The sequence below is a fragment of the Lampris incognitus genome, chromosome 1, assembly GCF_029633865.1.
Source record: "Lampris incognitus isolate fLamInc1 chromosome 1, fLamInc1.hap2, whole genome shotgun sequence".
NCBI lineage: Eukaryota > Metazoa > Chordata > Actinopteri > Lampriformes > Lampridae > Lampris > Lampris incognitus.
The window spans coordinates 143,611,973-143,626,648 of NC_079211.1; the positions used below are offsets into that span (position 1 = coordinate 143,611,973).

General features: G+C 50.1%; 1 protein-coding gene across 2 annotated transcripts; it reads left to right on the plus strand.

Annotated features, from left to right (window-relative positions):
- The first annotated feature begins 294 nt into the window (after positions 1 to 294).
- On the plus strand, positions 295 to 9,233 carry syn1 (synapsin I). 2 transcript variants are annotated; one of them, XM_056288742.1, is made up of 14 exons: positions 295 to 662; positions 1,704 to 1,761; positions 3,746 to 3,837; positions 3,984 to 4,140; positions 4,309 to 4,398; positions 5,030 to 5,092; positions 5,218 to 5,360; positions 5,527 to 5,601; positions 5,691 to 5,793; positions 5,886 to 6,036; positions 6,291 to 6,298; positions 6,394 to 6,463; positions 6,625 to 7,180; positions 9,098 to 9,233. In XM_056288742.1, exons 1-14 carry the CDS (start codon positions 295 to 297, stop codon positions 9,231 to 9,233), a joined length of 2,070 nt encoding a protein of 689 aa, XP_056144717.1. The 2 variants fall into 2 exon arrangements, with proteins under 2 accessions (XP_056144717.1, XP_056144648.1); XM_056288673.1 differs by lacking the exon at positions 6,291 to 6,298 and having other exon boundaries at positions 5,886 to 6,010; positions 6,375 to 6,463.
- The last annotated feature ends 5,443 nt before the right edge of the window (positions 9,234 to 14,676 follow it).

The window sequence follows — 14,676 nt, forward strand, 5'->3', positions numbered from 1 at the left end:
CGCAGCTTGTTTTACCAGAGCCTTCGACTAGAGAACGTGTATTTGCTTTGCATTAACCCTTTACTTCCTCCCTCCCCTGCAAAATTAAGCCCATCCTTCACTAGATCACATACAGACCATCTGCTCCCCCCCCCCCTCTTTTTTGCTGCTAAGGTTGAACTGATCTGTCTGTTTATTTATTTATTTCTTTTCTACTCGAATGGGGGAAGTAGTCGTGTAGCAGGTTGCAGGTCCGCATCGATCGAGCGCGAGGGTTTACCGGACGCCTCTCTCCGTCGCGCGCCAGTCTCCACCATGAACTACCTGCGTCGACGGCTCTCGGACAGCAACTTCATGTCCAACCTGCCCAACGGGTACATGACGGACCTCCAACGCGCCGACCCGCCGCCGCCGCCGCCGCCGCAGCAGCAGCAGCAGCAGCAGCCGCAGCCGCAGCACAGCCCCGCAGTGTCGCCGTCCGAGAGGCGCCAGCCCGGCAGCCAGCAGGCGGGAGGAGGAGGAGGAGGAGGTGGGGGGGGAACCGGCTTCTTCTCCTCCATCTCCAACGCCGTCAAACAGACCACCGCCGCCGCGGCCGCCACGCTGACCGAGGCGGCGGACAGGGCAGGGGTCTCCAGCAACGCCAAGTTACTCCTGGTTCTAGACGACCAGCAGACGGACTGGTGAGAGGAGTGTGCTTCTTCTTTTTGTGCCAGTGTGTGTAGTACATGTGTGTGCATGGTTGACGTGCGCGCGCGCGCGCGCGCGCTTCCCCCCCCCCCTGTTCTTGACGAAAAGTGTGTCAGATCCTTAAACATTTCAAGTCACCTACGAACCGAAGGGGTCATATGATCCGGTATGAGGTGTCACGTGCAAAACAAGGACGAGAAGGCAGAGACCCGTCGTGGGTGTGCGGCTGGACGGCAGGCCGGCTCCATGTATGATGACATGTGGTCCAGAGGAACGGACGGTTTCATTAGAATTACTGCGCTGATCTGGTTTATCGTCTCGATCTTTTTTGATTTATTTTTCTGCACCAGCCTTCCAGAAATGAAAAAAAAAATGGTGCACTGGCCATTTTCTACGCCCTACCCCCCCCCATCCCCCCCGCCCCATGACGGCGTGAACGTTATCTTTTTGAACGGAGGTACCGTGTCCAGGGGGCAAAGCACCAGCTCATCGTGCAAGGCGGCGCAGCGCAACAGTGTCGCGTGAGCTGCGTACAGGTGGCAGCTTCCTGCGCGCGTGCCATCCGGTTTCCCTGACTCATCCTACAGTGCCCCTGCACGTGCCCGTACGTACGCTCGGCTCTGTGACATGAAGGGGTACGAGAGAGCTGGCGGCGTCGAGCCTTGCCCCCTTTCTGCACCGGGTCTATTGCATAACGGATCCGGTGCAGACTCGGTATATGTGTTATTTGTGGACTGCTGGTTTTTTTTTGTGTAATTTATGCGATTGTGCAACGATGCCATAAATCTGCATTAAACCTCTGGGAACCACGTCTCGGTCAGCCTGGTTGGTTTATCAGACTGGTGTGTGCTTATCTCGGACGGTTCACGGTATTTCCCTTCATCGCCGGTCAGGAATGCTGTGAGGATTATGAAACATTTTCCAAAGGCTGGCAAATTTTTTTTAAAAAAAAATCAGAGGGGGGGGGGATGCAAGAAAAGCATCCAAATTCAGAATTTCTGACGTTGAATTTCACCTTCTTGTCCTCTCTTCAGGGTAAAGGTCTTCAGGGGAAGGAAAGTCCACGGTGAATTTGACATCAAGGTGGAACAGGTGGGTTGCATAACGCCTTCATATTACCCCCCCTTCTCTTCCAGCACGCCCATCCCAGACGGCATCCGGATGTGGGCCACTTCAGGCGGTGATGCGGCACTGATGGCCCTGACAACATGGATGTGAGCCTGAAGTGGCCCACATGTATAACAGCAAATGTGGCCCAAATGTGCCAAATCACATGTGGGCCCTTTTCTGGCAAAGATGCGGTGCTCTGGGCAACATGTGATCTGGATGTGACCCTTAAGCGGCCCATGTGGTAAATGGTGAATATGGCCCAAATGGAGAATATGGCCCAAATATCCCAAAACAAATACGGGCCACCTTTGGCAAATATGCGGCACATGCGGCATTGCTATGGCTCGGTTCTGGCCCAGATCTGGCGAACAGGAGCGGGCCGCCCAAGTGCCACAGTTCCACGCGGCATGCGGGCCGGGTGAAAGTGCCGGGTCTGGGGCGGGTCCGGGCCACAGCAGTTTGGCTATCTGGGATAACTTGTAGTTTAACGCTTCAAGGCCCATCAGTCTGGCTGGTGGTTGCTTGTGCGTTGTGGATTAAAGCGTGGCTTTGTGTTCCCTCCCGACGGCTCAGGCCGCTGGGAAAATCTTGTTGTCAGCCGTGACATTGCGAATTTTGTCAAAATGATGATCCGTGAACGGAGATTCGCTTGCTCCGGTCCTCGAGTGTTCTCCATAACAGCAGATGAGGAGTGGCGTCTTAAACAAGGAAAGAATGATTCATTCAATCAAAGCACGGAGAAAGTCTACACACGATGAAAGCCTGCAGAACCCTCACGGTGACGGATACCCCGCGAGCCAGGCCGCTAATGACTGAGTGCAGTGTGCGAGGGACCGGCTCTGTTTGTCTCGTCAGCGGCGCTCTCTCAGGAAAGCTCGCCGGCAGGCGAGCATGAATCACTCGCTTGACAAGCAGCCTCCCTTACGCAAAGCCTGTTCGGGAGGGACGTGTCGCTGAAGCACGGATACGGTGAGTTGGTCGTTGGAGCCAAACGCAACGTTTCGTTCGGGGAGCTGTTGGAGCAACTGCGTTGGCGCTACCCTCAGAAACATGTGCTTTCCGTGGGGTCAACCTCTCGGTGGCACCTCCCGAAGAGAGTCCCCCTCGGATAAAATCTGCCTTTGTCAGCTGTACCCTGCCTAGTTCAGCCCGTAGCTTAGAAAGGCTACTTGGGGGCGTCCGGGTGGCGTGGCGGTCTGTTCCATGGCCGGTCAGGGCCGGATCTAGGCAGCTGCCCAGGGTCTAATTGCCACAGGGGGGGGGGGGGCCAGACAGACGGATAAAAACATCAACTTTTGGTCTAAATTAAAAAATATTTAACATAACATATTCAAAACTATAAATAGATAATAATAAACAAAGATATATATACCTAACCAATTAACCATAATAACCACGTGGCAGTTAAAAGTCATATTGTTTGTCTACAAAGTATCAAAATGTGCTTGTTTGGGGGGGGGGGCCCAAGAAAAATGCTCTGCCTAGTGTAATCTATCCATTCAATCCGGCCCTGTCGCCGGTTCGAATCCCCGTGTTACCTCCGGCTTGGTCGGGCGTCCCTACAGACACAATTGCCCGTGTCTGCGGGCGGGAAGCCGGATGTGGGCGTGTGTCCTGGTCGCTGCACTAGCGCCTCCTCTGGTCGGTCGAGGCACCTGTTTTGGGGGGGGGGAGGACAAGGGGGAATAGCGTGATCCTCCCACGCGCTACGTCCCCCTGGCAGCGAAACTCCTCGCTGCCAGGTGAAAAGAAGCGGCTGGCGACTCCACATGTATCAGAGGAGGCATGCGGTAGTCTGCAGCCCTCCCCGGATCGGCAGAGGGGCAGCTCAGAAGAGTGGGGTAATTGGCCAAGTACAACTGGGGAGAAAAAGGGGTGGGTCGGGGGGGGAGGGCATAGGTACTCATTCACTGTCTCTCTGCTGTGACTTGTTCGGTTGGGAATGACCTTACCGTTGTCCTTGCAGGCCGACTTCTCCGAGATCAGCCTGGTGGCCCACGCTACCGGCGCCTTTTGCGTGCACATCGATGCGATCAGGAACGGGCATAAAGTCAATAAGTAAGTGAGCTCCGAACTGTTTTATCCAGCTAAGGAAACTTCACCGTCTACACTTGTCGCCGATACGCACAGTCGTAGGGCCTCGTTATGGGTTCGGCTTGTCCATCGGTGCAGTGTAATATGTTGCCAATGTCCCCCACTTCCAGATCCTTCAAACCAGACTTTGTGCTGATTAGAGAACATGCCTTCAGCATGGACAAGAATGGAGATCACCGGAACATAGTGATTGGCCTGCAGTATGCCGGGGTGCCGAGTATCAACTCCTTGCATTCGGTCTACAACTTCTGTGACAAACCATGGGTGGTAAGTTTGAATGCAGGTATGCGGATATTACCAATTATATATTTCTATTAAAAAGAAAAACAAAAGATCTCCGCCATGTTTGTGTGTCCGATTCCGTTCAACGTACGTACTCAGACTCCAGTTCGGACGGAAAGCGCCCCCATTCTTAACGAGTCGTGTCTCTCTCAGTTCGCCCAGATGTCCAGACTGCATAAGCAATTGGGCCCAGAAGAATTCCCACTGATCGAGCAGGTTTACTATCCCAACCACAAGGAAATGGTGAGTACTTTACCATCTGCTCCTCTCGCCTCTCCTCTCCTCCTCCTCCTCCTCCTCCTCCCACCTGCCGTGCTGGAACACACACTCGGACTAAACAGACCTGGAAGGGACACAAACGCAGACCGTTCGTCCCCTCCGCAGGGGGCCCTTAGAAGACGTTAAGGCGCCTAATTCACTTCCGCGTCAATACTTCCTCTCGTGTAGCGGCTGAGACCCGTTTCACTCTCCGGAAGGCGCCCCGTTTGCGGCTCCCGGCAGAGAAGCCCTGATTATTCATCTGCCGTATCATTGTCAGTGCAGCTACACCGAGACCGTGTCCCAGAGCCGCCCCCCTCCACCCCTCCACACACACACGCTTACGCCATTGAGCTCACTTTAGCCACCGACATGAGTCACTCTGTTAAAAAAGAGGTTTACGGTTCCAAAACCAGAGGTAGGCCGTCTTCACAATTTGTCGCAGAAATAGGGAGGAGGGGGGGGGGATATTTTGCTATTTTGCTATTTCTATATCATTGCCGGCTGATTGAGACACCTCAGCAAGTGTCCTTAGTGATTGCTGCAGCACTTTGCTGCATGCATCCTTGCTAAGACTCCTTAGAGATCCCCGGGTCATCGGCTGTCTTTGCTGCAGATAACGTCCCCTGGGTTCCCTGTGGTGGTGAAGATGGGCCACGCTCACTCCGGAATGGGAAAGGTAGTACATGCACGCCCACGCAACTGTCGACTCCAATCTCATCCAGTATTTCTGAACGTTTATATTGCAAACTATCGCATATGAGCACGTTCCCCCTTTTTTTTTTGTAATCATCGCCGCCCCAGGTGAAAGTGGACAATCAGTATGATTTTCAAGACATCGCCAGCGTTGTCGCGCTGACCAAGACCTACGCCACGTCAGAGCCCTTCATTGATGCCAAGTATGACGTTCGCATTCAGAAAATTGGGAGCCATTACAAGGCCTATATGTGAGTGAAATGAGCATTCCTGCTGTCCGTTTGCGCCGAGCGCCTTTGCAGCACCGACGCATGATCGTCAGAGTCGATAGCCAGAAATCCACTTCGTCGCAGTGCTGTGATACTGATGAAAATGTGAGGAACGTGAATCATTTCAAGAGCTTGTTCATTTTAACAGGAGGACGTCAATTTCTGGCAACTGGAAGACCAACACCGGCTCGTCGATGCTGGAGCAGGTGGCCATGTCAGACAAGTATGTGCTCAGTGAACTTGACAATCATATCCCCATACATCACATGACATTTGATCTAACCGTCAGCCCTGTTCACTATGCCATTCCAGGTACCGGATGTGGGTGGATGCTTGCTCTGAAGTCTTTGGTGGGTTGGATATATGTGCAGTGGAAGCTTTGCATGGTAAAGACGGCAAGGACTACATTATAGAGGTACTGGAAGAAGCCCTAACGGCACATCCAATGAAATGATATTGCGCAATGAAGTGGGAAACCTTGTTAAGCTTGCATCTTGTTCTTTTGAGGTGGATGACTGCTCGATGCCACTGATCGGGGACCAACAGGATGAAGACCGTGTCCAGATTGCAGAGCTGGTGGTGTCCAAGATGAACCAGACCGTCCCACGAACTTCAAGCCCTTCCCCGGTACGTGACAGCAGAACGACCAGCGGGAAGCGTCAAGCCATGGATCTTTTTTTTAATTTTTTTTATGCTCTCTCCAATTATTTTTGCTGCTGGATTTGTTTTTTATTCCGTGACGACAAGCTAAGGGACATCCTGTGTTGTCATGACTCAGTGTTTCTGCAATGTGATATAAACAAGTGCCCACCATCTTAATACTTAAATGTAGGATCTTTAAGAAAACTGCAGGAAATATGGGGTATTTATAATCATGCAAAGAAGCACTTTGCACTTTACCATGATGCCAAGCTGCAGATGCCTTGCATCCCATCACATTTTAGTGAGCTTATCAACATTATTTCTCTTCATGGAGACTTACTCTCTGCCCTGTCAATTTCCGTGCTTCCTGCAGAGAGCAGTGTCCCCTCAGCCCACCTCCCAGCCCAGAGTACCGCAGGCGCAGCAGCGCCCTCCAACCCAGGGTACGTGCTTGAATAATGGAGCAATCAAAAAAAAATTGCAGTGAAGATTTCTTTTTCTTCTTATTCTTTATTTTTGGGGCAAAACTTTCATAATCGTCTGTGCTGGACAAGTATACTTAGAAAAGCAATGTTGATATCGATAACAACTGCGTTTCCTTTAGGTGGTCCCCAGCAAAGTCCTCCCCCTCAGCAGCGTCCACAACCTCAGGGCCAACCCCCTGTGCTGGCCCAGCAATCTGCTGCCAGCCCCAGCCCCAACGATCCCGCCGGCCAGGCACAGCAGACTAAATCTAGTCAGCAACGACCCCCAGGACCCACCCAGGGTCAGAGACCTCCCTCTGGTCAGAGCTCTCCTCAGCGAAGCCAAGGGAGCTCCCCTCAAGTTCAGAGGCAACAGTCTGGTTCGCAGCAGCAGAAGCCAGCACCAGGTGGATCGGGCCAGAAACCCTCAGGAGGCCAACCGCCGCAGCGACCCCCGCAACAGAGGCCTAGTCAGCCCCCCAGACAGATGTCACAGGGAGGGTCCCAGGGTCCGCAACTGCAGCGAGCTCCCAGTCAGCCAAGTCGTCCAGGAGCACCGACCACCCAGCAGCCCCGACCTACTGCCCAGGGTCAGGGAGGCCTAGCAGGACGACCCCCGCTGCAGCAGAAGCCTCAGCCCTCGCAGAAGCCCGCCGGCCAAGACAACCCAGCTATAGGTGGCTCTCCACAGCTAAAGTAAGTAAGTATAAAAGCTCAAGGAGGGGAACTCATCTTCCTCTCATTGTTAGCCATAGATCGATTTATAGCTGGCCAGAAGCAGATGGTACCGTTTCATTTTTTTTGCCTGCGTCAAGATGTGCATGTCACAAAGGAAACATGTCCATGCTTCTGGATGAGCTATGATCCATGCCTGAGCGTGCATGATTTACTGAGTCATACTTCTTTTCGGCCCAGTCAATTTTGAAGCGGTTTGAAAAACCACGGATTTTCAAGCCCTAGAATATTTTCAAAGAGAGGCAGTTGTTCATTATCCATTTCACAATGAATCCTGCCACTTTGAACACCTAGTAAATTCCCGCCGGTGTTCTGAAATAGATGGCCCAAATTCCACTTGCATAGAGGTTTTGTTAACAGTTGATAAAGACAAGAAAATTAGTGCTACCCTACGGGGCTAATTAAACGTTTTCAACTGCATCCTCACAATTGCACTATTTTCCATACATCAAGCAGAAGGTAATACCTTAACTTGTGTTTTTAGTACCGGAGTCCCTACACATAATATATATTAATTTACAAAAATGCAGATTTGTGAAATGGCCTATTAGCGAAGCGGCTATGCGTGGAAGAAATATGAATTTAATAATAAATCTATGGTACACTTTAAGTCACATAGATTTAAATTAAATTACAACAACTTCAAAATGCTTTATAATCCAAAACCTTTTAGACAATTTTGAAGTTATTAGCATTTTTAGATTAGTGACTTAGACTGGTCTAGCGGTGACTAATGCAAAACTGTAAAAATATGTCATATTTCCGCCACAATTCCCTTTTCCTCATGAGATGGAGACCAAATACATACTGCACATATACAGCTGATGGCCGCCAAATCAAGAGAAATAACGCTGGACGTAGAGACTAGATAGAATTTGCTATAAACATTACAAAACATGGAAAATACCACAGAAAAAAGTAAAATTCTGAGAATACGTGAATTGTATCTAAACAACACATTTTGCCTGACAAACTAACGTTTTACTCTTTAATGGATACCATCCATCCATTATCCAAGCTGCTTATACCAATTGGGGTGGCGAGATGCTGGAGCCTATCCCAGCATGCATTGGGCGGCAGGTGGGGAGACACCCTGGGCAGGCCGCCAGTCCATCACAGGACTGACACATTCACACCTAGGGACAATTTAGTATGGCCGAGTCACCAGACCTACATGTCTTATCATTAACCATAATGTTAAATAACACTGGGCTAAGTACACTTCCTTGAGGGATTCCATTAACTACATAGTACTCATCGGTTAACTCCAGCCCCACCTTAACTCTAAACTTTCGCTTTTTAATTAATTTAATTCAATTAATTTAATTGATTTTAACTTTTTAATGAACACCAGTTTGCGGAAATTTGGGTTGTGGTGTTTGTTAGCACTAAAAATCTGCTTGCAAGTGTGTTGGGTACTAGATTTGTCAGTAAAATGTATAGGTACAATTTAATTTCGGTAATTCATTCGAGGGAGGGAAAAAAAGGGTCTCTCTTTCCCGAATCCTCAAACTGTTGCATGTTTGAAGAGTTTTGACGGATGAGTCATGTTAGCTCGCTTATGTCCGTTGTATTATTCATTATATTGCATTGTGCTCGTTGGAACATTAAGGTCCAGGGATACTTGTTTATCAGCTCATGAACACATGCATCAATTTCAGAAAAGTCATTCAAAATTCACGTCATGTTCAACTGTTACCTTGAATGATGAGGTGATCATGAATGACCATGAACATTACAGGGACATGCTTCTGTCATCTATGAATGTGTGTTTTCTCTCTCTCGCCAGCCACGCGCCGCTCTTGTCATCTCATGGGTTTGCTGCATGACTTTAATAGCTTCTTCCTCTCCTCTATTGCCATTTTCCTCTCCTTATAGCAAATCCCAGTCTCTTACCAATGCCTTCAACATTCCAGAAACCCCGCCGCCCCGAGCCAGCCTTAGTCAGGATGAGGTGAAGGCTGAAACCATACGCAATCTACGCAAATCTTTTGCCAGTCTCTTCTCAGAGTGAGACGGTAAAAGCTCCCTTCCTACTGACAGAAAGATGAACAGCTAGACTGAACGACAGATTTCTTCTCCCCCCCCCCCTCACCCCCCCAAACAAGCAAACAAACAAGGACCAACGGGATGTCATCTCACAATCAAGGAAATGTACACACTAAACACCCACTGCCTCAGTAGTTCAATGAAAAACAGATGAGAATAGAAATAGATTATGTCGGAAACATTCCTTGCCTTGTTACAAGCTCAGTAGATTCACACGATCATTTGGTTGCACATTGTGTCGGCGTACACACCCACACAGGCCTGGTAGTCATGCACATATACTCAGATACACATGCACACACACACACACACGCATGCACACGCACACTCGCAAAGACATATGTGCACATCTAAACACACTCTTGTGCAGACACGCCAGTGTACACACTCACATAGGCCTGGTAGTCATGCACATATACTCGAATACACATGCACGCATGCACACACACACACACACACACACACACACACACGCATGCATGCACACGCACACTCGCAAAGACATATGTGCACATTTAAACACACTCTTGTGTAGACACGCCAGTGTACACACTCACATAGGCCTGGTAGTCATGCACATATACTCGAATACACATGCACGCATGCACACACACACACACACACACACACACACACACACACACACACGCACACTCACAAAGACATATGTGCACATCTAAACACGCTCATGTGCAGACACACGTGTACACAAAGATGATTAGAATCTCGCTTCCCGGTTGTTCGTCAGTGCCGTAAATCTATTGTGATTTCTTCAAATCTCGGTCGGTTGTCAAATTAGTCGCCACGAGATAACCAGTCAGCTCATCCCGGCTGCGCGCGCACACAAACACACACACACACACACACACACACAGAATGTTCCGTGTCAGTGAAAGCTAGATCCGTTTAAGCCGTGCGGCCATGTATGGTGATGTTTTAGTTGCATGTCAACAGGAGGCAGTAGTTGCAGTTTTCAGCCCCTTCACACTGGTGCTTGTAACCGTGTCGTCACATGTAGTCGAGGTAGTTTTAGTGTATTTAGTAGCCTTGTAGATGTCGTGAGTGTTGTTGCTGCCACTCTGTTCCCCCCTCCCTCCTCCTCTCTTATTTTGGATGCCAAGAACCCTAAAGCCCCCACCCCTCACCCCCCCACCTTGAAAGCATGCCTTATGCAGACACGAGTTGAGTCAGATCAAATGGTGATATCTCAGGGATGTCCGGTTGATTGTGACGCTCCTGTCCGGGCGAGGGTCTTCCACTGCGAGTCGACGTGGTCTGTCGGTATAGGAAACGCATGTGTGGTTTTTTTTGTTTTGTTTTTGTAACGAGGTGGAATGTATTCGTCCTTTGGGATGCACTTGCACACGGAGTACGACGAAATAATACTTGAATACAAAGGCACCGACTGACGTATGGAAACGACAGTTTCAGATTCGCGAGCGCGCCAATAGACGGAGCGCTAAGGTTGCTGACGCTGGAGTACGCTCGAGCGTGCACGAGGGGGGAACGCAAAAGGCCTTCCGGCCGCGAGGTCAGCGATACTAATGGATCGTCTTAACTTTGCATAATTTATGCTGTGACGAGGTTTATAGACGTCGTTATGAGCGTGTCGAACTCGCAGTCGGTATTTCGGAGTAAATTAACAGCTTTCTTTTTTTTTGCGTCGCGTTAATTTCTCGAGGCTGAGCGATACGAGAGTAACCGGAAGTACTCCGGTTACGTTACTGCGCATGTCACCGAGGGGATCGTAGTATTTTAACAGATGCCCAGTACGTCACACTCATATAGCTTTATGTCGTCATACTGTAACGCGCATCGATAAGTAGACACGCCGGCCGGGTCTCACCCCTTTGGTCGAGCGGTCAGCGATGCCTCCCGTGGTGCGGGCGATGCGGGTTCGCGTCCCGGCCGCGGCACTTCCTGTGGATGCGTCGTCCCCCGAATTCGCTACAACACTTGACTCCATCTTGAAGTTATGCAAAGTAAACAGCCCCGCGGGGGGGGGGGGGGGGGGGGGGCCCGATGACGTATTTGCCGCGCGATGAGTCCGCGACGCACGCTTCGCAGGGGGCTTACTTCCGTCATACTCCGCCACGGAGCGTTACGGCTGATCCAAACGATAAAGACGCGTGACTATGTTAACCGTACGACACCACCCCGCAGTAGATTCAGACAAGGATTTTTTTTTTTTTGCATCTTCACGGCCCGTCATCCCCACAACGCGTCCACACAACCCTGACCACACTTGACCATCGTTCAGGGAACCCGTGGCTGTTAATTAAACTCCTTTGTACAGAAAAAACAAAAAGCTTCCGTTTGGTACCAGGCACTGAAACCGTCTTCCAGAAAGGATGCTCTCCACCCCCCCCCCCCCCCGTGCGGGCTGTACGGCAATATCACGCTGCGTAGAGAAGACCCCCATACCCAAACCTCCCCCCCCCTCCACGCTGCCTCTGTATATCGGTCTGTTTGTGTATCTACGGTGACCCCCCCCACCCCACCCCCCCCTCCTCCTTGTGATAAATGGTGCATAAACGTGTGAACGTTCTGTAAGTGGTGAACCAAATAGATGTGCTGTACAGACCCCCCCCACACCCCCCACACCCCTCTCTAAACCGATGCGGACCGTCACTTCTCTTCCCCGCTGCTAGCTCGTCGATGCTATCCGTCCCCCAAGGGGTTGGATCTGTGTGCTGTGAATTTCTTACTCGTTCCACGGAAGTTTTGTTTTCTTCGATTTATTTTTGTAACTTTTAACCCCTCCCCCCCCCGCCCCAACCAATCAAGACTATCTGAGGGGCCAGCAGCTTCGCGCGTTGGCCGCAGGTGGTCGGCACCTTCTCGCTAGGCCCGCAGCCTACCCGCCATAGGAGTCGACCCGGGGCTATTCGTGAAACTTGAGTCGCCCGGACGGGTGTTTTTTTTTTGGGCACCACCTACAAATAGAGACGTGCGCTTCTGGCACCCCGGCCGGAGGCCCTCGCGCTATGCTTAGGCTCGCGCTGTTCACCGCGGCATCTCCCGAGACCAATGAGGTAAGCTGTGAAGGCGACTACACATTTAATGTAGGTTACCCCAACACCCCCACCCCCCTCTTCTTCTTCTTCTTCTTCGACGGTTCCTTTTTAAAAGTGTACATTATTTACAGTGGATATTTTTTTTGGACTGTGAATGTAACGATATCTATTTGAGCTGTCATAGCTAGTTTCACCGCTCTTTAATTGCGTTGTAAAATTATTTTGGGAAAAAAAAATATAAATGGAATAAAAAAAACTGTCCCGTTCCACTGCGACACTATGAAATCGAGTGAAATTGTCAACTAACGCCTGCCAGATGTAAAAGCCCGATAACGGATAAATGTACCTGTAAATGATCAGTGTAAAAATGATAAATGTAACTGCAAAAAGCTGAGTTTTTGTTTATCCAAAAAAAAAAGAAAAAAGAAAAAAGTTATTGCATAATGTAAATCATGGTGGAGTACTGAAATAATTGTAAAAAAAGAAAAGTTATTTGATGCAATATGCAATGTAGCTCTATTATGTGAAAAAGAGTATGTTATCAAAAGACAGATGTCCAATAAAGTCTATCCAAACAGTCCGGCTGTCTCGGTCTTTCAATAGGACACTGCTTTGAGAATCCAGGTTGGAGGCTGGGATGTGCACTGTACATATTCAGTTTACACTTGTTGTCACATCAATACAGGGGAGCACTATACAAACCTGCAGGCTGAGTTATAATAAGACAACCTCTGCCAGTGTGACACGAAATACAGCAGCTAAATCGATAATTGATTTAGAATAGACCAGAGGTCCTTGTGTGTGTGGAAATGACAGGTTGTTTTGTGGTCCCACCTCGCCTCCCTGCCCCGTCAGCCTTGCCGTGTGTTAGGGTAGCCGCGTTTTAACCCCTCCGCTTTGCTGCAGGACACTGACATGCGTGTCTGCAGCACCTGGTCCTCAGGATGCGTCTTGTGTTTCAGGAAATCTCTCTTTTTTTTTGTTGCACTGTGGGGGTTGCACTATAGTGGCCATATTATTGTGGCCACAAGGTGGCGTGGGCTCACCGTCAGCCCTCCCCTCCCCTCCCCTCCCCCCCATAGTCCTCAACGCTGCACAAGATTCTCCAGGATTATGTAATATATCTGAGTGAGGTCTACAGTCTGCACAACATCCCACACCCCCAGTCTTTCTGGTCAGAGCTATTCAGAGAGCCGTGTTGGTCATTGTGGTACACAGCAAGAGAAGTATTACTGCCCCTTTTCCACTGCGCGGTACCGGCTCGACTCGACTCGACTCGGCTCGGCTCGACTCGACTCGACTCGCTTCTGTGTCGTTTTCCATCACCAGGGCCAATAAGAGGTCTGCATTGATTGTGGTTCCCGCTCCAGCTTTTTCTGGAACCTCGACAGGGGTGGTTACCAGAAAAGTGGTAACAGTTACCCAAATGCCGGTACTTCCCAGTAACGGAAAACAAAACAAGGGCGAGACGAGTCGAGTCGAGTCGAGTCGAGTCGAGCCGAGCCGGTACCATGTAGTGGAAAAGGGCCATTAGAAAAATGCTTGCGTCTCTGATGAGGCCCCAGAATCTTGAGAACTGGGTTTGGTCTACATGCATTGCAAAATACTTGGTCGTGGTCAGCTAGTGCGCGTCCGAGTACACAAACCGCCAATGTTGGACCTATCTTCTTAATCAAAACCGAGCCGGCCAACATGAACAAACCCTCTCCCAGCTTCAGCTCCTCTCGGTTTAGGCCGTGCTCTCTTCACAACTCGATGCATTTATTTACTCGTGGTTTTGAAGGAAAGCGCACAACCCAGCAGATGTATTGTGTTTCAGAATCCAGTGGACGGACGTCTTCGCCGGGGTGGCGAGCATGAAAGCAGCCAGCTGCGTCTAAAAGGGAACAATGGGGCCTTCGGGCACAAGACTGACAGTCAGCGCCTCATCGCCTCGTGTCGTACCAGTCGAGGGATGCATCTGCACTGAAGCACATATAGGATCGTAATAAGACCGTTCGGCTTCCACCGTCTACCATTTGAGGCAGGTCCCTATAAAAACAGCTTGGTGTGTTACTGTAAGAGAAGTAAACGCTATCGCGGGAGCGCGGAGGAACCAAGCAGAGCCATTTCTTTTGCCCTTGAGGGTTTTCACTGCGGATGATAGTGCCCGAACCGCAAAATCCAAGTCGCATGCGGGACGCTGACTTACAACTGCTCGCGAAAGGTCAGATTGGTCTGCCCATCCAGATGCGCTGGAGGTCAAACCTTTGACCCTAGCAATAAACCTAAACTCGCGACCCTCGTCTGAACGAGAAAGGAGTGACGTAGGAGTTTGAAACCGAGCATCCTTTGCACTAAGAACTGGGACGCGCTCACCCGTTTTCCTCTGAATGAAGAAGGCCTGATTTA